The following is a 22,413-nucleotide window of genomic DNA, read 5'->3' as shown; positions in this document are numbered from 1 at the left end:
ATATTGGGAGATTTCAATACCAGGCTGATATATTGGGAGGTTTTAATACCAGGCTGGTATATTGGGAGATTTCAATACCAGGCTGATATATTGGGAGGTTTTAATACCAGGCTGGTATATTGGGAGATTTCAATACCAGGCTGATATATTGGGAGGTTTTAATACCAGGCTGATATATTGGGAGGTTTCAATACCAGGCTGATATAATGGGAGGTTTTAATACCAGGCTGATATATTGGGAGGTTTTAATACCAGGCTGATATATTGGGAGGTTTTAATACCAGGCTGATATATTTGGAGGTTTCAATACCAGGCTGATATAATGGGAGGTTTTAATACCAGGCTGATATATTGGGAGGTTTTAATACCAGGCTGATATATTTGGAGGTTTCAATACCAGGCTGATATAATGGGAGGTTTTAATACCAGGCTGATATATTTGGAGGTTTCAATACCAGGCTGGTATATTTGGAGGTTTTAATACCAGGCTGATATAATGGGAGGTTTTAATACCAGGCTGGTATATTTGGAGGTTTTAATACCAGGCTGATATAATAGAGGTTTTAATACCAGGCTGATATATTTGGAGGTTTCAATACCAGGCTGATATATTGGCAGGTTTTAATACCAGGCTGGTATATTGGGAGGTTTCAATACCAGGCTGGTATAATGGCAGGTTTCATAAGGATAATGATGGTAGTGGAAATCTAGACCATATGATGATAATGATATAACACAGAATGATGAACTGGTATGACAACATACTGGGTTTTGTATCTGATCATTGTCCTTGTCTGTCTGAATTTGCCTACCGTGTGTCTGAATTAGCCTACGCGTCGTGCCTCCGTGGCGAATTACCCGGGCGGCCTACCGTGTGTCTGAATTAGCCTACCGTGTGCTGTGCCTCGCGCGAATTAGCCTACCGTGTGTCTGAATTAGCCTACTGTCTGTCTGAATTAGCCTACCGTGTGTCTGAATTAACCTACTGTGTGTCTGAATTAGCCTACCGTGTGTCTGAATTAGCCTACTGTCTGTCTGAATTAGCCTACCGTGTGTCTGAATTAGCCTACCGTGTGTCTGAATTAGCCTACTGTCTGTCTGAATTAGCCTACCGTGTGTCTGAATTAACCTACCATGTGTCTTAATTAGCCTACCGTGTGTCTGAATTAGACTACCGTGTGTCTGAATTAGCCTACTGTGTGTCTGAATTAGCCTACTGTGTGTCTGAATTAGACTACTGTGTGTCTAAATTATCCTACCGTGTGTCTGAATTATCCTACTGTGTGTCTGAATTAGCCTACTGTGTGTTTTATTGTTAGTAGTGGCGCTATGACACAGCTATGGCACAGCTATGGCACTGCAGTCACACACATTGTCCTCCTGTGTGGTTTCGTGCGAAAGTGTTGCATAATATCTATTGATGTCTTTTTTGCGTGACTCTCCCACTCTCTCTGTCTGAAACTGTATTCGCTTGGTCTCGTGTGAGTTTGTATTGCTCTGTCTGTTCTTAGACACACACGCACACACACACACTTTTGGCATGGTTTGGTGTATTGTGAGGGCATAACTAGCTCCTTCTCACACGCTAATTTTGCCATTATCACAGCTGGGGCGTGATAATGGAAGTGTGTGTGTGTGTTTGTGCGTGTCAGTTTGTTTGTGTTATTCCTGGTGCTCACGTTCTCCCTCCAGATGCACTCCTGACCTTTCACCCCTCCTTTCATCTCCTTCTCCCCATCGCTCTGCGGCCACACTTCCTGCTACCGTGACCTCCACTTCCTGAACCTCCTCTACCGCTCTTTGAAGAGGGCAGGTCTTTCAACACGGGCCAGAGTTATAAACACACTCCACGTCATCTCTCCCTCGCTCTCTCTATATCTCTCTCTCTCTCTCCCTCGCTCTCTTTCTCTCTCCCTCCCCTCGCTCTCTCTATATCTCTCTCTCTCTCTCCCTCGCTCTCTTTCTCTCTCCCTCGCTCTCTCTATATCTCTCTCTCTCCCTCGCTCTCTTTCTCTCTCCCTCGCTCTCTCTATATCTCTCTCTCTCTCTCCCTCGCTCTCTTTCTCTCTCCCTCGCTCTCTCTATATCTCTCTCTCTCTCTCCCCTCGCTCTCTTTCTCTCTCCCTCCCTCGCTCTCTCTATCTATCTCTCTCCCTCCCTCACTCTCTCCCTCGCTCTCTATTTCTCTCTCCCTCACTCGCTCTGTCTCTCTCTCTGCCCTCTCGCTCTTTCTGCCTGTGATTGTGGACATGTGATGGGTGGCCTTGTATGTACGTCTGTGTTTTGGGTGACCGTGTCTCAGTGTGTGTGAAAGAGAGGGATGCAGTGTGAATGGCCACTGCTGTTCTCACGCTGGGACAGTCCCACTAAGGGAGCGGTCAAAATTTACACAATTGTTACCCAGAGTAAAATGGGGGAGGGTTATGCTTTTTCAATTTCAGTCAAGGGGAGGGTTTAGTATTTTTTATTTAGTCGAAGGGAGGGTCATGCCATTCGTAATTGATTAAATGTCATACACCCTTAGAACAAAATGTGCTATCTAAACCTTAAACCCTTTACACAGAGGGCACTACATGGAACCCAAAAGAGTTCTACATGGAACCCAAAAGAGTTCTACCTGGAACCAAAAAGGGTTCTCCTATGGGAACGGTCAAAGAACCCTTTTGGAACCCTTTTTGCCTGATGCTGCCCCTCATCCCTGATTCTCTGCTGGGCGCGCTATATCAAGTTCCCTGGGTGTGGTCTCAATCAAATGATCCATAGCCTGTACAATACGAAGAACATGCTTGGAGAAGCACAGGGCAAAGTTATATTTCTAAGAAAATATACTTCCTTCCCGAGTTCTTGCTCTGCTGGGATGGTGTGTATAAAACTAGGTTAGACTGCGTTACACACTGCAATGATGTCCTGTTTAGGCTATTCCAATAATGAGCCCTGCCCTGCCCTTGCTAATGTAGGCCTAAAGCTGTTTGTGCTGCCTAACCAATGGCTGTGGCACTTCAAGGAGGCAAGTCAAAGGCTTCGTGCCCCAAAAAATCTATATCTGTGTTTGCGGACGAGGCCTACTGATGTCCTGTTTAGTTTGGGAGGGAGAGTGCGAAGATGAAAAAGAGGACCAGAGGTAAGCTTGCTACTGCTATAATTTATTTTAATAAACACAATATGTTGCCCATAATGAAGCTATTTATCAGAGTGAAGGGCTTGGTGTGTTAAGTTGTAACCAGGGCTTGAATTGAGGGAGTGTGTGAGGGTATTGTGGCTTTTGTTAAAGAAATTGGATAAAAGCATTGCGTACCCTCTATTAGCTTAATATTTTGAAAACAATGAAATGGACCTGATTATATAAAGTGATCTGTAACGATGCTTTAGTCTGCAATGCTTTGTGCTAGAAACACGTTGTAAAATGCCGGGGAAAGTGTTACATCTGCTCCTGCCACGCCCCCTCTACTTCTTATCCTGGACCTCCCTAACCTGCCACCACTACATCAGTGCTCTCTCTCTGTGTGCGCGTGTGCGTGTGTGTGTGTGTGTGTGTGTGTGTGTGTGTGTGTGTGTGTGTGTGTGTGTGTGTGTGTGTGTGTGTGTGTGTGTGTGTGTGTGTGTGTGTGTGTGTGTGTGTGTGTGTGTGTGTGTGTGTGTGTGTGTGTGTGGAGACAGGTGTGCTGGAAGCAGAGCAGATTCCCACCAGTTGCAACCTGTTCCGTAATCAAGAACCCTATAAATACTCAGCCCTGCCACTTCCACACTGCCAGATTGTAGCCTCTACTCAGTCAGTCTGTATTGCTAGCTGTTTGTTCCTGCATAGATTTTGTTAGCCTGTTGTGCCTGTTTTCCCTTGCCTCACGCTGCTTTTTATCTCCTCGACATTCCCGTCTGCTCTGACTCTGGTACCTGTCTCCAGTCCCTTGTCTCCTCAGTCCTGCTTCCCTGCCCTGGATCCCCACCCTAGTGCCTCATTGGATTCTGCTCCAGACCTGCTCACCCGGTTCCTAATCTCCTTGCCCCCAACCTCAGCCTCAGTCCGGATTCCCTACTACCCGCCCGAGATTCCCCTGGACTGCACCCCATCTCCTCTCCTGCTTTTCAATAAATACATTGGTTACCAATCCTTGTCTCTAAGTCTGCATTTGGGTTCATCTGCTCTGCCCCGCATAAAAGAAAGACGTGACTATGATGCATATGGGATATCTTTGGTTTGTCTCTATGATATTCAGACGCAACATTCAGAGCCTTCTATCGCCGAGGATACAAAACATTTACTTTGCTTGGGAAGTAATGTGTGAATCTGTCACTATCAATTGACTTTCAACAGGCTATTAAACAACACACTAAGTCTAAATCAGTCAGGAGCAAGCCAGGTAGCAAATTCATTATTTAGGCTATATTATAATTATTTCAAGGCTATAGCCTGCCATTTAAGAAATCAAATGTAAAGCATTTGTGACACACTACAGGCTGGCAGGAGCGGTCAGCACTTCAACAACATGCTTATACATTTTGCATTTTGGCTGTATAAAAGGACATTTAAAAAAATATATACAGTACCATTCAAAAGTTTTGGGGTCACTTAGAAATGTTTTTGAAAGAAAAGCATATTTTTTTGGTCCACTTAAAATAACAAATTGATCAGAAATACAGTGTTGACATTGTTAATGACTATTGTAGCTGGAAATGGCAGATTTTTTATGGAATATCTACATAGGCGTACAGAGGCCCATTATCAGCAACCATCACTCCTGTGTTCCAATGGCATGTTGCATTAGCTAATCCAAGTTTATCATTTTAAAAGGCTAATTGATCATTAGAAAACCCTTTTGCAATTATGTTAGCACAGCTGGAAACTGTGCTGATTAAAGAAGCAATAAAACTGGCCTTTAGACTTTTTGAGTATCTGGAGCATCAGCATTTGTGGGTTTGATTACAGGCTCAAAATGGGCAGAAACAAAGACCTTTCATCTGAAACTCATCAGACTATTCTTGTTCTGAGAAATGAAGGCTAGTCCATGCGAGAAATTGCCAAGAAACTGAAGATCTCATACAATGCTGTGTACTACTCCCTTCACAGAACAGCGCAAACTGACTCTAACCAGAATAGAAAGAGGAGTGGGAGGCCCCGGTGCACAACTGAGCTAGAGGACAAGTACATTAGAGTGTTTAGTTTGAGAAACAGACGCCTCACAAGTCCTCAACTGGCAGCTCATTAAATAGTACCCACAAACACCAGTCTCAACGTCAACAGTGAAGAGGCGACTCCGGGATGCTGACCTTCTAGGCAGAGTTCCTCTGTCCAGTGTCTGTGTTCCTTTGCCCATCTTAATCTTTATTTTTATTGGCTAGTCTGAGATATGGCTTTTTCTTTGCAACTCTGCCTTGAAGGCCAGCATCCCGGAGTCGCCTCTTCACTGTTGACGTTGAGACTTGCGTTTTGCGGGTAGTATTTCATGAAGTTGCCAGTTGACTTGTGAGGCGTCTGTTTCTCCAACTAGACACTAGTTTTTAAAGCGTTCGGGGAGGGTTCGGGAAAAAATATATTTTTGTGAACGTTGGGCCATCCATTTTTATTTCATAGAGGTCTGATTTTCTCCAGGTGTGTGTGTGTGTGTGTGTGTGTGTGTGTGTGTGTGTGTGTGTGTGTGTGTGTGTGTGTGTGTGTGTGTGTGACTAACACCTTGTTCATCATCAGGAAGCCCTAACTGCTGCTCAACACACAATACTCCGTAATGACAAATCCAAAACAGTTTTTGACATTTTTGCAAATGTATTAATACAAAATACAAAACTGAAATATCACATTTACATAAGTATTCAGACCCTTTACTCAGTACTTTGTTGAAGCACCTTTGGCAACGATTACAGCCTTGAGTCTTCTTGGGTATGATGCTACAAGCTTGGCACACCTGTATTTGGGGAGTTTCTTCCATTCTTCTCTGCAGATCCTCTCAAGCTTTGTCAGGTTGGATGGGGAGCGTTGCTGCACAGCTATTTTCAGGTCTCTCCAGAGATGTTCGATCGGGTTCAAGTCGGGGCTCTGGCTGGGCTACTCAAGGACATTCAGAGACTTGTCCCGAAGCCACTCCTGTGTTGTCTTGGCTGTGTGCTTCGGGTCATTGTCCTGTTGGAAGGTGAACCTTCGCCCACAGTCTGAGGTCCTGAGTGCTCTAGAAAAGGTTTTCATCAAGGATCTCGCTGTACTTTGCTCCGTTCATCTTTCCCTTGATCCTGACTAGTCTTCCAGTCCCTGTCCCTGAAAAACATCCCCACAGCATGATGCTGCCACCACTATGCTTCACTGTAGGGATGGTGCCAGGTTTCCTCCAGACGTGACACTTGGCATTCAGGCCAAAGAGTTCAATCTTGGTTTCAATGGTCTGATAGTTTCAATGGCCAGAGAGTCTTGTTTCTCACGGTTTGATAGTCCTTTAGGTGCCTTTTGGCAAACTCAAAGAGGGCCGTCATGTGCCTTTTACTGAGGAGTGTCTTCCATCTGGCCACTCTACTATAAAGGCCTGTTGGTGAAGTGCTGCAGAGATGGTTGTCCTACTGGAAGGTTCTCCCATTTCCACAGAGGAACAATGGAGCTCTGTCAGAGTGACCATCGGGTTCTTGGTCACCTCCCTGACCAAGGCCCTTCTCCCCCGATTGCTCAGTTTGGCTGGGCGGCCAGTTCTAGGAAGAGTCTTTGTGGTTCCAAACTTCTTCCATTTAAGAATGATGGAGGCCACCGTGTTCTTGGAGACCTTCAATGCGGAAGAAATGTTTTGATACTCTTCCCCAGATCTGTGCCTCGACACAATCCTGTCTCGGAGTTCTACGGACAATTCCTTGAACCTCATGGCTTGGTTTTTGCTCTGACATGCACTGTCAACTGTGGGACCTTATATAGACAGGTGTGTGCCTTTCCAAATCATGTCCAATCAATTTAATTTACCACAGGTGGACTCCAATCAGGTTGTAGAAACATATCAAGCATAATCAATGGAAACAGGACGCACCTGAGCTCAATTTTGAGTCTCATATGTAAATAAGGTATTTCTGTTTGTTTTTTTATACATTTGCAAAAAAATTGAAAAACCTATTTTTTTTAATCAATTTTAGAATAAGGATGTAACCTACATAACAAAATGTGGAAAAAGTCAAGGGGTCTGAATATTTTCCGAATGCACTGTAACACGCAACGTCACACACACATACAGCAGTGTGTAACCTTAGTAACCACACGTACACACGCACCCAGTAAACAATATGCACAGCTGAACAATGTCAGGCCAGAACATGGCTCCCAGACACACAAAAACACACACACACATACACACACACACATCTAACACTCACTGATCAACACACACAGCTGTATAACATCAGGCCAACAGGGCTACCATCCAAGGTCACCACTCTGGGTTCCCACTACACACAAACAACCAATGTGTGTGTGTGTGTGTGTGTGTGTGTGTGTGTGTGTGTGCAGGAACACACCGCTGTCTTCACATTCACTGAGAAACCTTTCCATCTTCTGTACTCTGTCGCCCTCTGCTGTTTGTACAATCCATATCCTGTGTCACCATTAGCTTCAGAGCGATACAGTATTGCTTCTGCTAATTGTTGCCTGAGCATTGACTTTGGGGCCCCGACCCACTTTTGCTGATGTGTCAGACAGTTGGAGAATTCTGTGTCCAACTTTCAACGTAGACGCCTTGGGCTAGAAGAGCAATATGGCTTTCCTTCTATCACGCTGTCAGATTGACTTTCATCATGTAATGGCAGACTAACCACTGTGCTACCTGTTGACTTCTAATATACAGAGTCATTATATAGGGTCTCGAGTACTATACTACATAACTTACTGGCAGCTCTCAACTGATTATACAAAACGCTCATGAATAAATAAATAAATAAATAAATGAACAAAAAGTCTGAAAAGTCAACCAACTGGTAACAGTAAACAGTCTGTCTGTCAGGGGAATACCTGGATAACTACTACATGCATCCGTTAATTGTAGCCGTCTTCACCTCAAAGGCTTTGCATACAATGATGGATTTTCTCCAATTAATCTATATATTTTTTTTTCTATCCCTCTGTGATTTTACGAGACATTAGATCCAGGAAATGATAGAAAAGTAGGTAGGAAACCTGCGGGAGCACTTAGAAAACTGATACGAGTAGATCTACTCTGAACCATGCCTAGACAGGTCTGTGCTGCTATGGTCAAACAACACCTCTGTTAAGTGCTTTTGGCTGAGAGGAGAGAACACACTGTGTGTCTTCTGATGTACGCTGTGATGAACCTGCCAACCCCTGACAGCCAAATGGATGTGCATGGAGGAACATTCTATCTCCACTTAGCTGTTTAATGAGGACAATCTTTTGAATGAACAATCTGTTTATTTCTGCCTGTATGTTATTAACAGGGGGACACATCACCAGATTCACAGGGAATACTGATAGTGGTTGTTGGGGTTGGATTGGCATAGGGTGGGGGGGGTCCACGGGTGATTTTTGACCATTTGGGGGGAATTCCTTATGTCTTACTCATTTGTAAGTAGAAGTTTAATACAAAGTGGATGTTACGTACTATATTTATTGAATATTATCTGAATCCTATACATTAAAATGGCCAATTTGGGTGCAATCAATTAGCTTCATTTGTCAGAGATCAAACTATATTTCAACAAAATAATGTTTCAGAAATGCTAATCGTATCTGTTACTAACTATAGAAACCATATCAGAACAATCTGAGATGGTGGGTGCCATGGCTTGATGAAATGACGTGGAACTGAGTACCTGCACCTCAAATGTTCTACTGCCGTGTATTCAATAGGAACCAAACGTAATTCACTGGTGAGAGAGCGTGCTGCGGAATCATTTTTCTGTCTGACTGCTTCTGTCTCATGCAAGGGCTGCAGGTCTCAAACTACACTGAACAAAACAAACTACCCTGAACAAAACAAACTACCCTGAACAAAACAAACTACCCTGAACAAAACAAACTACCCTGAACAAAACAAACTACCCTGAACAAAACAAACAACACTGAACAAAACAAACAACCCTGAACAAAACAAACTACCCTGAACAAAACAAACTACCCTGAACAAAACAAACTGCACTGAACAAAACAAACAACACTGAACAAAACAAACAACACTGAACAAAACAAACTACCCTGAACAAAACAAACTACCCTGAACAAAACAAACTACCCTGAACAAAACAAACTGCACTGAACAAAACAAACTACCCTGAACAAAACAAACTACCCTGAACAAAACAAACTGCACTGAACAAAAATAGAAACGCAACATGTAACGTGTTTCATGAGCTGAAATAAAAGATCCCAGAAATGTTCCATATGCACAAAAATATAATTTCTCTTAACTTTTCTGCACAAATTTGTTATCATCCCTGTTAGTGAGCATTTCTCCAAAATAACCCATCCACCTAACTGGTGTGGCATATCAAGAAGCTGATTCAAAGGCATGATCATTAAACAGGTCCACCTTGTTGTGCTGGGGACAATAAAAGGCCACTCTAAAATGTGCAGTTTTGTCACACAACACAATGCCACAGATGTCTCAAGTTTTGAGGGAGTGTGCAATTGGCATGCTGATTGCAGGAATGTCCACCAGAGAATTGAATGTTTATTTCTCTACCACAAGCTGCCTCCAACGTCATTTTAGAGAATTTGGCAGTACATCCAACTGGCCTCACAACCACAGACCACGTTTATGGCGTCGTGTGGGTAAGCGGTTTACTGATTAAAATAGTGCCCCATAGTAGTAGTGGGACCATGGATATGGCAGGCATATGCTTCGGACAACGAACACAATTGAATTTTATCCATGGTAATTATCCATACCGTGACGAGATCACTGTTGCCTTTATATTTTTGTTCAGGATGACGGGCGGATGGATATGTTCAAACGCTGTATAAAAAAAAGAGTTCCCAGAAATATCGTCATTGACAATTCCAGACAGTTACCAAAAAAAAGTGACTTGCTTGCTATTTGTCAGTTCCATCATCCATTCCTATGGGATTACAGATCAAAGTGTATGCAAAATTATATGACTAATATTATAGCCTATTGTTACAAAAATGCCGTAAGGCACTTCAGCCTGAAATGTATGATTCATTGGAACTATTTATTTCCCTGTCACACAGTTCCGCGTACGTATTGTGTACGTAGTTCAACAGTGCGCTGACGTCATCGATTTGCTCATCTTTTCTTTTCTCGGTCGGTGAAGCTGTCTGGGCTGCGTTGTTGTGTCGTTCACTGCTTTCATTTGTGGCGAACATGGCCGCTGCTCCCCTCTCCGCTGTTCCCAACACGTCCACGAACAATGATGGGATCCTTATAGGCGACAGAGTTTACTCTGAAGTTTACCTCACTATCAGCAACTCTCTCATACCGGAGGAAAGGCTTCAGCCAACCCCGTCTATGCTCGATGGACTCGACCTGCACACGGAGACCGACCTCCGTATCCTGGGTTGCGAGCTAATTCAATCGGCTGGTATTCTTCTACGTTTGCCACAGGTAAACACTCAAAATGCAAATCCAGTACCGTCAACTTCTGAAAAACGTAGCTAGGTACTATAGTTGCCATTGTTTTATAACTCACCTCTTTGTTTATATAACCCGTCAAAATGAGGCCAAGGAAGGGAAATACCCAAGCCAAGGCCTAACTCAGCTCATTTATTTATTAGCGTAATCTAGTAGGCTAACTTGGTCAGTGACGGTCAATTTATCGAATCAGATGTGTTATTTAGTGCAATTATCTGTGTTATACTGTTACTTATAAAATGAAGTAGTTGATTTATACGTGTGTAGCGATTGTTAACGTTAGCGCGATTACATCCGGGGCTGTGGGATGACAAGAACAAAATGGCGGATGTCTATTGTTGAGTTGAAAGCAACGTTACTTCCTTCTAATGTCATTTGTTCTTTACATTACAGGTGGCAATGGCTACGGGTCAAGTTCTTTTTCATCGTTTTTTCTACTCTAAATCGTTTGTCAAACACAGTTTTGAGGTAAGCCAGTGTCTCTTTCAGCTGATTAGCAACACAACATTAGTTAGTTTAGTTACGGCACTCACTCACAGATGGAATGATCTTTGACTCACTGGTGGTGTGTGTAGAGAGTCGTTTACATTGGCGGCCATATTGTCATTTACTGTATGTTAACCAGGCCCGTTTTAAAGTTGAAACCATTCCTAACTGATTGTACCTATCAAAAATTTGATTTGATATAGCTAACCACTTTATACAAAGTTATCATTGCAAGGCCCCAGAGTAATGTTAGTGTTTTGATAGCTAACCACATCTAGCTTCATACTGTAACTTTCTGTTATTCTATTCGTGTCCCCAGATTGTTGCTATGGCCTGTGTCAACTTGGCTTCCAAGATCGAGGAAGCACCAAGACGATTCAGAGACGTCATCAATGTTTTTCACCATTTAAAACAGAGTCATAGAGGCAAAAGGTAAGCATCCATATAGAAACTATCCTTCATTTCTGTTAAATGTATGTCAACCATTTGTGAGAGGCAAATTTATTCATCTGGCATTACATTAATTAGTAACTATGTTTTAAGTATCTTGCATGATGTTGATCTGATGTATTAATGTGAAAGTGACCTTCTGTTGATCCATGTACTCTAAACCATACTCTAAAACGTTTCAGTTTCCTCATCTGATCAATGGTAGTTACAGCAATATATTCACAGCTACCTACATAGACAAGTAGTTCAGTGAAAGGTGATACATTAACACATCTAACCTAAAGTGTTGCTTGCCAAGACAAAACCAACTTGGCACCAGAAGACAACACTGTGCTAGACGAGTGTCTTTCTTTGACCAGAATAATCTGTTCAGTTCCAATTCTAAGGCTGTGGTATTAACTTGGGTTCTCTTTTCCCTTGCAACCAACTAACAGCGACCAGCTACATTTACCAAAGCCTGGGTGATGTGGAATGGTACGTAGAGATGAAGCAGTCGGCATGACAACCATGAGCGAGGTGTCACCCCCTCCCCTGGGAGACGCCCGTGGTGTGAGTCACTGCGGTGCACTGGGATCGGGGAGGACAGGTTGGCCGCAGGTCCTAGGCTGGGAGCCTTGGGGACTCCTTTGACTCAGTCTAAGCTTTGGGTGTTTGCGGATCCTGTGGTAATGTAGCTCAAACACTACATACAGTATGTACTACAGAGCAACCTCCCTCATTCACCAAATGGCATTCGTGGCTTTCACAGAAATATCACCTTTTTCTTTCCTCTTAGAATATTTTCTGAATTGTTGATATGCATATGTTCACTATCTAGATTTAATATTGAGGAGATACAATATGTTTAAGAGCTGGGTTGGTGGAGTTGCTTGTTTTACTCTACATCACCACCTGTAATTGGACATAAGCTGAGTTCTTCAGGTGCTTGTTTTTTTTGTTGAGAGAGAGACATTTTGTTTTGGAGGAAATAGTTTTCTCTTGAAGTTGACCATGGAATTCTAAAGTTAAGTCCGTCTGAAGTAGATGTAGCTATTCCACCTGACTGATTTCAGCTTGTGTAGTAGTTTAGAAACACGAACTGAAGCTGCACACATTTTCCATGTCACGTGTTTTTGTCATCCTGTCTAGACTCCACTGAAGTCAGGAAATTAGTAAATCCAAACACGTTTAATTGTAACTTTGGTCGTGTTTGTGGTCTAGTAGATGTTCAGTTAGGAAATGTATTTTAGTTCTGACTGAGATCTGACATCCAGAGGTATTATCTACAGAGGCATGTTATTACCATTTATTTATTTTTATTTCACCTTTATTTAATCAGGTAGGCAAGTTGAGAACAAGTTCTCATTTACAACTGCGACCTGGCCAAGATAAAGCAAGCCGTTTTGACACATACAACAACAGAGTTACACATGGAGTAAAACAAACCTACAGTCAATAATATAGTAGAAAAATAAGTCTATATACAAAGTGAGCAAATGAGGTGAGATAAGGGAGGTAAAGGCAAAAAAGGCCATGGTGGCGAAGTAAATACAATATAGCAAGTAAAACACTGGAATGGTAGATTTGTAGTGGAAGAAAGTGAAAAGTAGAAATAGAAATAATGGGGTGCAAAGGAGCAAAATAAATAAATACAGTAGGGGAAGAGGTAGTTGTTTGGGCTAAATTATAGATGGGCTATGTACAGGTGCAGTAATCGGTGAGCTGCTCTGACAGCTGGTGCTTAAAGCTAGTGAGGGAGATGAGTGTTAGAGATTTTTGTCATATCAGAGTACCAGCAAGCTACAGAGGCATGTTATTACCATGTCATATCAGACTACCAGAAAGCTACAGAGGCATGTTATTACCATGTCATATCAGAGTACCAGAAAGCTACAGAGGCATGTTATTACCATGTCATATCAGAGTACCAGAAAGCTACAGAGGCATGTTATTACCATGTCATATCAGAGTACCAGAAAGCTACAGAGGCATGTTATTACCATGTCATATCAGAGTACCAGAAAGCTACAGAGGCATGTTATTACCATGTCATATCAGAGTACCAGAAAGCTACAGAGGCATGTTATTACCATGTCATATCAGCGTACCAGAAAGCTACAGAGGCATGTTATTACCATGTCATATCAGAGTACCAGAAAGCTACAGAGGCATGTTATTACCATGTCATATCAGAGTACCAGAAAGCTACAGAGGCATGTTATTACCATGTCATATCAGAGTACCAGATAGGAATGCTAGGACACTTGCATGACTTCTGCTGTGGCGTCCTTAATGTTGTATGGGCAGGTTCTGGGTGTTGACTGAGAGCTGCCAGAACTGAATGGGATGAGATCTGTGCTGCTTTAGTTCCAGGTTTTTATCTGGTTAAGAGACATTCTGGGGACCTTTACATGCTTCTTAGAAGTTTATGCCGTCGGGGTTCAGATGAAAAACACATGTCTATCTCAATGTGACTCTCCTGGTTAAATAAAGTGTACATCAACATATATATTTACACCCAGTACATGTATGAGTCTAGACAGTGATGTCCAAAGTTGACTATATTTGTTCTCTTTAAAAAAACAATGTTTTGATCTGTAAATATAAGCGTTTTTGGCCACCACTCACATTTCCAGTCTCGTGGGTCCATTTTCTTACAATTAGTGTTTTTAAGTGCATGTTTTGTAGGTAATCGTAGTGTATGCCCTACCTTAAGGCTTTTCTTTCCATAATGTGGTGAGAAGTGTATGTTTGGCTTGTAATGCTTCCTTATTGGGTGACTATATGACTGAAGCCAGTCAAATGGTTATTTACTTTTCCACAGTATTTGTCATCAGATAGCCGACACCTAAGTTGAGAATATATTTTTTGCGTCCCATTTCTAGTTCTAATACAAGATGAAGGAAACCGCACACTGCTCTTGATAGTATCACTGATATTTAATAAGCTTTACGTATCGACCTCACGGCCTTCGTCAGAGCTATTCATAATACAACAATACAAGGTGAAGAACTGATTGGCTGGTCTAGTTCCCCCCCAGGTTTGGTGAAGTTTAGATTTCTGTTGATATTTCTGTCAAAGCTGTGATGCATGGTGACTTGGGGCAGACTTTGGACCGTGTGACTCAAAAGCTTCCTCTGAAATCACAGGAGCCAACTAAACCCCTTAAAAATACTCCATTTGGGCCTGTTGCTTTAAGTTGGTCCAAGGGGAAAAGAGAACCAGTCAAAGAAAGCAGAAGGGTGCTTTCTTTTAGTCTGTTTTTGAGGGGGTGGGAAACATTTTTGGTTATTTTCATTCTTTTTATAAAGCAGGAGTGCAAGTTCATTGATTCTTGATCAGAACTACATTAATACCAAAAACCAAGTGATCAAAGCTGAGCGGAGAATCCTGAAGGAGCTGGGCTTCTGCGTACACGTCAAGCATCCGCACAAGGTGAGACCCAGTTGCACCTCTCACAACACTCCAACATTGCAACCGGTGGTATTCTGAGCCAACAGTTCCAGCTAAATGTATCTCTCAGCATTAGCTTTATGCCAAACCTATCAGACTCCACTAACACTGCTGTTCAGTTAAAGCTGTGCCGGTTTCTGTGACTCACATGACACCTCTATAGTTATGTTGTTCTAGAACATGGTCCATTCTCAGTACAGGCTGGTGGTTTGCATTCTACGTTCTGGGGATTGTGAAACCGCGCTGGTTATTGCATAATGTCAACTGTTCTTCTTCCAGGTCATCGTCATGTACCTGCAAGTCCTGGAATGTGAGAAGAACCAGACTCTGGTCCAGACCGCCTGGTGAGTACATGGCCTCTACCCTAACTAACCCGGTGCCCTACGTCACAAACACCTGTCTCCTCCACCCCTCTGTAACCTCTTTTCTCTGATGGATTCATTAGTGTCTTATTGAGCCCTGTTTGTTTTCCTCTTGTCCTTTACATGGCTATTTCTAGTCTGATTCTGGTGCCCAAGGAACTCAGTTTAACTTTGTCCTTTCTCTCTACTCTTTGATTAAAGGGTAGTCCATGCTGGTAAGTCTCATAAAGAACCTCTGAACTCTGCTCCTCCAACCACATGACCCCAGGAAGCTCCCCCCATTGGCTGGCTGCCCTTCTCGGAGACAGCCAATCCAGTGAGAGCTCTCTGCCGAGATTCACTGAAGGGGGCGGGCCTTTCCCAACTGCCATCATGGTCTTGTTTTCTCTTGGGGTGTCCAGAAGGATTTGTATTTTTTGGGTTGTGCTTCCAAGGTTAAACTGTTTATTTTTTTATTTATTTTTACCAAATAGATAGCTCTAACTACAATAGCATTTTTTTTTTTAGTTGCTTGCTTTAGATTCGAAGTAAGCATAGTTTTTTTTGTTGTTGACTGGACCGTTTTCTGGGTATGCCTTTTTGATGCAGTAGTTAAAGTGTACTGTTGAACTGTCTATTTGATTTTTCCCAAACTCATGTGGTCTCCAGACATGTCTTACAGGATGATCCTGCTCAGGCTTTGCCACCAAGGACCTGTCTCGTCACCCATCAATATCCACTGGCCACTTTCAGCAGTAGTCTATCAATAGTCCAAAGTTCCAACCCTCGGCCAGTCTAGGGAAGCCTGTTCTGTGGGACCCCTGTGTGTGCTGCTTTTCATTTGAGACTGTCTGATCTGAAATCATATGACAACCCACATACACAAGGGTCAAGCTCCAGGACTGGCTCAGAATGGGGAAATCTGCTCAGACTATTCAGTGAAGCCAAGTTTACATTTCAATGTCTTTAGAGTTCGTTTTTTTGTTCCATCGGTAAAGCTAGGTTTTGCATATCAGACCCAGCTTCCATTGAATCCTGACGGGTACACGTTCTGGTGGGATGTGTGTAGGGTGGGAAAGGATGTCACCAACAGTCTTTTGTTCTGTCTCCACTCATCTTTCTGTTTCTGTCTGACTGCTTGCTAGACGACAGAACCATCCGTCTGAAATGTCCGTTGTCTGTCAGATGTTGTCATGCCTGAGCTATAGCTTATCAGGGTCACTGAAACTCAAGACAACTAGCTGCAGTTACAATCCCACTTTAAACCGCCTGAACCCTGTTAGCTTCCATCAACCGTCACTCTTCTACACATGGCAGCTTTGAGTTGGCCTTTTGATGTGGAGTTCAGGGTTACCTACTCTTTAACTGTGCAGAGTGCATCATGTCAGACCTGTCCAATCTGATCCTTGATCTGCAGGTAAGGGAAACTTCCATCTCCTCTCGGCCAAGGGATAGGTCATTACCTATCTGGCCGATGGCTGCATATTGTAAAGGGCTGCTGTATGTCTCTGGTCACCTCGGTCTGCTCTGCATTCCCCTACTGTTTGCATGCGTACTTTAGACAGGCATGTCCTCTGATAGGACGCATGTCCACCACCTCTGAATAGGACTTGTGTTTTGGGTGCCGTATTGTCTTTTACGGTAAGGATCAGTGGGCTCTTGGATAACCATCCTGTCCTGTCTACAAGCTTTCATCTGTGACGCTGCATGTCCAGCTCAACACCAACATGGATGAGAGAGAGAGAGAGAGAGAGAGAGAGGGAGGGACAAAGCTAAACTACAGTCTCCATACTGTTTGTCTATTACTGTTTCAGATGTATAACTGTCTTTATTGGAGTGGTCACCAACTCTGGTCCTGTAGAGCTGCAAAATGTTTAGGCTTTTGTTTCACCCCTGCACTATCACATGGTTGAAGTAACACGGTGAAGCTAGAACAAGCCTGCACAACCTGTAGCTGTTGAGGACCAGCTGGTGACTACCCAGACCAGTGTTTCTGGGATATGGTCTGTTGGGGAGGGACACGAGGCTATGGTGCTATGTTTCTGTATGTTGCTTGTGTCCTTGTAGGAACTACATGAATGACAGCCTCAGGACCAACGTGTTTGTGAGGTTTCAAGCTGAAACCATCGCATGTGCCTGCATCTACCTGGCTGCCAGAGCTCTCCAGGTACGGCTGGATTGGATTTGGCTTCTCCTTTTCATCTCACCTTCTCTCTGTCTTTCTCCCACCTCTTCCAATCTCTTTAGTCTTCAAAAAAAACAAAATGTGTAGCGTCATTAACTGAGGTGCTGTGTGTTGCTGTGTGTCTGTAGATGCCTCTCCCATCCAGACCTCACTGGTATCTGCTGTTTGGAGCCACAGAGGAGGAGATCAAGGATGTCTGTATCACCACCCTCAAACTCTACACCAGGAAGAAGGTACATGCTGTATGTATGAACAGTATCACCCTGGAACCATGACCATGTTCCTCTATGCATCACCCTCCTAAAACTGTCTCTCTCTCTCTCTGGGCCAGCCGGACTATGACCACCTGGAGAAGGAAGTGGAGAAGAGGAAGATGTCTCTGCAGGAGGCCAAGCTGAAGGCTAAAGGGTTGAACCCTGATGGGACCCCAGCTCTGTCCAACCTGGGGGGCTTCTCTCCTGGATCCAAACCCTGTGAGGTTACCTTACCGTAGTTGTTCATTTAAACCCTGTGAGGTTACCTTACCGTAGTTGTTCATTTAAACCCTGTGAGGTTACCTTACCGTAGTTGTTCATTTAAACCCTGTGAGTTTACCTTACCGTAGTTGTTCATTTAAACCCTGTGAGGTTACCTTACCGTAGTTGTTCATTTAAACCCTGTGAGGTTACCTTACCGTAGTTGTTCATTTAAACCCTGTGAGGTTACCTTACCGTAGTTGTTCATTTAAACCCTGTGAGGTTACCTTACCGTAGTTGTTCATTTAAACCCTGTGAGGTTACCTTACCGTAGTTCTTCATTTAAACCCTGTGAGGTTACCTTACCGTAGTTCTTCATTTAAACCCTGTGAGTTTACCTTACCGTAGTTGTTCATTTAAACCCTGTGAGTTTACCTTACCGTAGTTGTTCATTTAAACCCTGTGAGGTTACCTTACCGTAGTTGTTCATTTAAACCCTGTGAGTTTACCTTACCGTAGTTGTTCATTTAAACCCTGTGAGGTTACCTTACCGTAGTTGTTCATTTAAACCCTGTGAGGTTACCTTACCGTAGTTGTTCATTTAAACCCTGTGAGGTTACCTTACCGTAGTTGTTCATTTAAACCCTGTGAGTTTACCTTACCGTAGTTGTTCATTTAAACCCTGTGAGGTTACCTTACCGTAGTTGTTCATTTAAACCCTGTGAGGTTACCTTACCGTAGTTGTTCATTTAAACCCTGTGAGGTTACCTTACCGTAGTTGTTCATTTAAACCCTGTGAGGTTACCTTACCGTAGTTGTTCATTTAAACCCTGTGAGGTTACCTTACCGTAGTTGTTCATTTAAACCCTGTGAGGTTACCTTACCGTAGTTGTTCATTTAAACCCTGTGAGGTTACCTTACCGTAGTTGTTCATTTAAACCCTGTGAGGTTACCTTACCGTAGTTGTTCATTTAAACCCTGTGAGGTTACCTTACCGTAGTTGTTCATTTAAACCCTGTGAGGTTACCTTACCGTAGTTGTTCATTTAAACCCTGTGAGGTTACCTTACCGTAGTTGTTCATTTAAACCCTGTGAGGTTACCTTACCGTAGTTGTTCATTTAAACCCTGTGAGGTTACCTTACCGTAGTTGTTCATTTAAACCCTGTGAGGTTACCTTACCGTAGTTGTTCATTTAAACCCTGTGAGGTTACCTTACCGTAGTTGTTCATTTAAACCCTGTGAGGTTACCTTACCGTAGTTCTTCATTTAAACCCTGTGAGGTTACCTTACCGTAGTTGTTCATTTAAACCCTGTGAGGTTACCTTACCGTAGTTGTTCATTTAAACCCTGTGAGTTTACCTTACCGTAGTTGTTCATTTAAACCCTGTGAGGTTACCTTACCGTAGTTGTTAATTTAAACCCATTTAAAACGCTTCATTTAAAAATACAAGAATTAACATAACTTTACATTTCTAAACGGGGACCAACCGGTGTAGTGACATGGTATGCATCTGTGTTCCCAGGTTCCCCCAATGTAGTGAAGGTGGAGGATAAATCTCCAAACCTCCTGGCCCTCAAACCTGGAAAGAAAGATCCAGACAGCAGAGCCCAGGGCTCCAAGAGCCCACACAACGGGTAAAGACATACTCATACATAACGGGGCCTATTTTCCTGTTAAAGTTGTATTTTTATTATAAGCAGACACCTCTAATGGAAATGGCATCTTTTCTCTCTCTCCTTCTCTCAGGCTGAGGAAGGAGGTGAAGATTGGAAGGAACAGTGGAAGTGGATCTCGTTCCAGAACTCGCTCGCGATCACGCTCCCCACGCAGACAGTAAGACCTCACTCCTTCATTAACTATGTGTGCTTTACTTAGTAAACTGGATGTAAAGTACCGTAGTAAACTGGTACTTTACAGACTGTTACTACAGTACTTTACAGACCTGTACTTTACGGCCAGGTTACTGCAGTACTTTACAGACCTGTACTTTACAGACTGTTACTACAGTACTTTACATACCTGTACTTTACGGCCAGGTTACTGCAGTACTTTACAGACCTGTACTTTACAGACTGTTACTACAATACTTTACAGACCTGTACTTTACAGACAAGTTACTACGGTGCCGGCCAGGTTACTGCAGTACTTTACGGCCAGGTTACTACGGTGCCGGCCAGGATACTGCAGTACTTTACGGCCAGGTTACTACGGTGCCGGCCAGGTTACTGCAGTACTTTACGGCCAGGTTACTGCTGAAGACCACTGTCTTAACTGTTTTCTTTACTGTCTCTGCAGTTACAACAGCCGGCGCAGTCGTTCTGGGACCTACAGTTCTCGTTCCCGCAGTCGCTCTCACAGCCGCAGCCCATCACCCCGACGCCATCCGCCCTCCCCCCTCCTCCCACATCTCAAGTCGAAGCCTGGCCACCATGGCAACATCGACCCCAAGCCATCGAGTCGTCATAGCAGCAGCGGAGGAGGGGCTCACAAGAGGAAGCGGTCCAGGTCGCGCTCTGCCAGCAAGGGAGAGAGGGAACGGGAGAGGGGGAGGGAGAGGGACAGAGATCGCAGCACGTCGGACCTCTCCTCGGCCAAGAAGCACAAGCACGAGAGAGGTGGGCCTGGGGGAGGGCATCACCGTGGAGACAGGAGGGAGCGGTCCAGGTCGTACGAGCGGGAGCGCACCCACAAGGGCAAACGCCATAGCAGCGGACACTCGGGTCACGGGCGCCACCACCGCTGACCAGGGTCAGGAGGAGGAACCTCCACTCCTTAATGCAGTTTTGTCTATTTTATTTTTGTTCTGCTTTCCCACCCCAATCCTTCCATTCAAACCTTTTGTTTTGTTTTGTTTGTTTAAATGTAAAATGATGGACTTGGAGAGAACATATTTACAGTGTAAAGATGGTTAACTGCTGATTTATTGACAATGCTTTGATTTATAAAAGCGACACTTCAGTGGTAGAAGGAATAAATGTGTATTCAACAATAAAAGAATCATTCAGGAAAGACGGACTGAAGGTGACTACCGGATTCTGTGTTGGATCATTCCGTTGGTCAGATGTGCGTTCTCTAACCCCGTGTTCTGTACAGATGTGAAGGACTACTGGGCTTCTCTAGAAATAGACCATATTTTTTTTACAGCTGGATGCAGACTCTTGATTTCAGAACCTTTTTTAGGATCTTGGTGAATTTGTTACACTGGTTTTTAGTCTGCATGTGTTCATGTCTGATTTTTACACAATTAAAAAAAAAAAAAGAGAATTTGATTGACTTGTATTTTGTTACACCATGCTACAGGTCATGAAAAGCTGCAGTCGCTATAGGCTGTGTTCACACAGGCAGTATATGTCTTTTCCACTAATGGTCATTTGACCAATCGGATCAGCTCTGAGAAATACCAATTAGTGGGGGGGGGGGGGGTCTGATTTGGGCTGCTGGTGTGAACGCTGCCAACATGGGACGTGTTAAACACCTCGTCATGACAACTCATCCCTTCAACAGTAACATACCTACATGCACCATTTTTTTTACAAATATTTAATTTATTTTTGGCAGAAAAAGCAGCTTCTATACAAGAAGCATAGAAACCAACAATGATAACATATGCTAGGGGGTACAACACATTAACAAAGACCTTGAAAGATACACATGGTTTGATTGTTTTAACAGCCTTCTTAATAGAATGGTCTTAATGTATTGCTCGAATTCCTTCTAGAAAACAAGACTTAATTTTTTTATTAGTGAATTTACATTTATGAATATTACATTTTGCCATTAGCGCTGTTAGATTTATTCACTAAGAATGTGTTCTTTATCCTTATTATAATTAACGGTAATTAGCAGCACATTCTCCCATATAAAAACAAAAGTCATCAAGTATATTAACAATTATAAAACTATAAATATCTTTTCATAATTTCTTCACATGTAGAATATGCCAAAATAAAGTCAAAACTGTTTCTAGATGCTCAACACAAAAAGTACAGTTAATGTTAATGTATTTTTTTGAGTTTCTTCAGGTAAGGATTCACAGGGTAATACTAATGGATCATTCTGAAAGAGACCTCTTTGACCTTGTTAAAAACAAAGTATTTGTGTGGTAATAACCAGACTATTTTCCCAACAGATATTAGTGACCAATGTATTCCAGTAACTTGTGACATAAGGAATGGATACAATCTCCCTTTGAAATAAAACATGTATAGATCTGTTGTTCTGAGGGAGAAAGGAGAAACATATTTTCCCTATTGGATAGTCAACTGGATTAAGCGAGGGTAGGTCAAGAAGGTGAGGTCTGGCTACACCTCTAAACAACATGAGAGTTCCAGATGGAATAGCATCAAAGACTGGCGAACTCTCTAGGTGTTACAGAGATATTGTAACGAGATAAAAAAATAAAATCAGTAATAATTCAGTAACAATACTTGTGCATTAAAACATTTACTCTCCAGCAGAATATGATTATTGAACTTGTTCTAAAACAATAAAGACTTGTTTCTA

The 22,413-nt window shown here is 42.9% G+C and overlaps 1 protein-coding gene across 4 annotated transcripts; it reads left to right on the top strand.

Moving 5' to 3' along the window:
• The first annotated feature begins 10,205 nt into the window (after window positions 1-10,205).
• LOC106613252 (cyclin-L1) lies at window positions 10,206-21,174 on the top strand. Of its 4 annotated transcripts, none has more exons than XM_014215333.3 (11): window positions 10,206-10,532; window positions 10,953-11,027; window positions 11,365-11,477; window positions 14,789-14,909; window positions 15,207-15,271; window positions 17,336-17,435; window positions 17,582-17,695; window positions 17,785-17,926; window positions 19,433-19,544; window positions 19,657-19,743; window positions 20,206-21,174. In XM_014215333.3, exons 1-11 carry the CDS (start codon window positions 10,293-10,295, stop codon window positions 20,651-20,653), a joined length of 1,617 nt encoding a protein of 538 aa, XP_014070808.1. In that variant the 5' UTR covers window positions 10,206-10,292; the 3' UTR covers window positions 20,654-21,174. The 4 variants fall into 4 exon arrangements, with proteins under 4 accessions (XP_014070808.1, XP_014070807.1, XP_014070810.1 ...); XM_014215332.3 differs by having other exon boundaries at window positions 14,786-14,909; XM_014215335.3 differs by having other exon boundaries at window positions 10,208-10,532; window positions 17,582-17,686.
• The last annotated feature ends 1,239 nt before the right edge of the window (window positions 21,175-22,413 follow it).

Source organism: Salmo salar, chromosome 09 (assembly GCF_965601325.2).
Source record: "Salmo salar chromosome 09, fSalSal1, whole genome shotgun sequence".
Lineage (NCBI taxonomy): Eukaryota > Metazoa > Chordata > Actinopteri > Salmoniformes > Salmonidae > Salmo > Salmo salar.
Note: the sequence above shows the minus strand (reverse complement) of the source record. Positions and strands in the feature narration are given on the sequence as shown.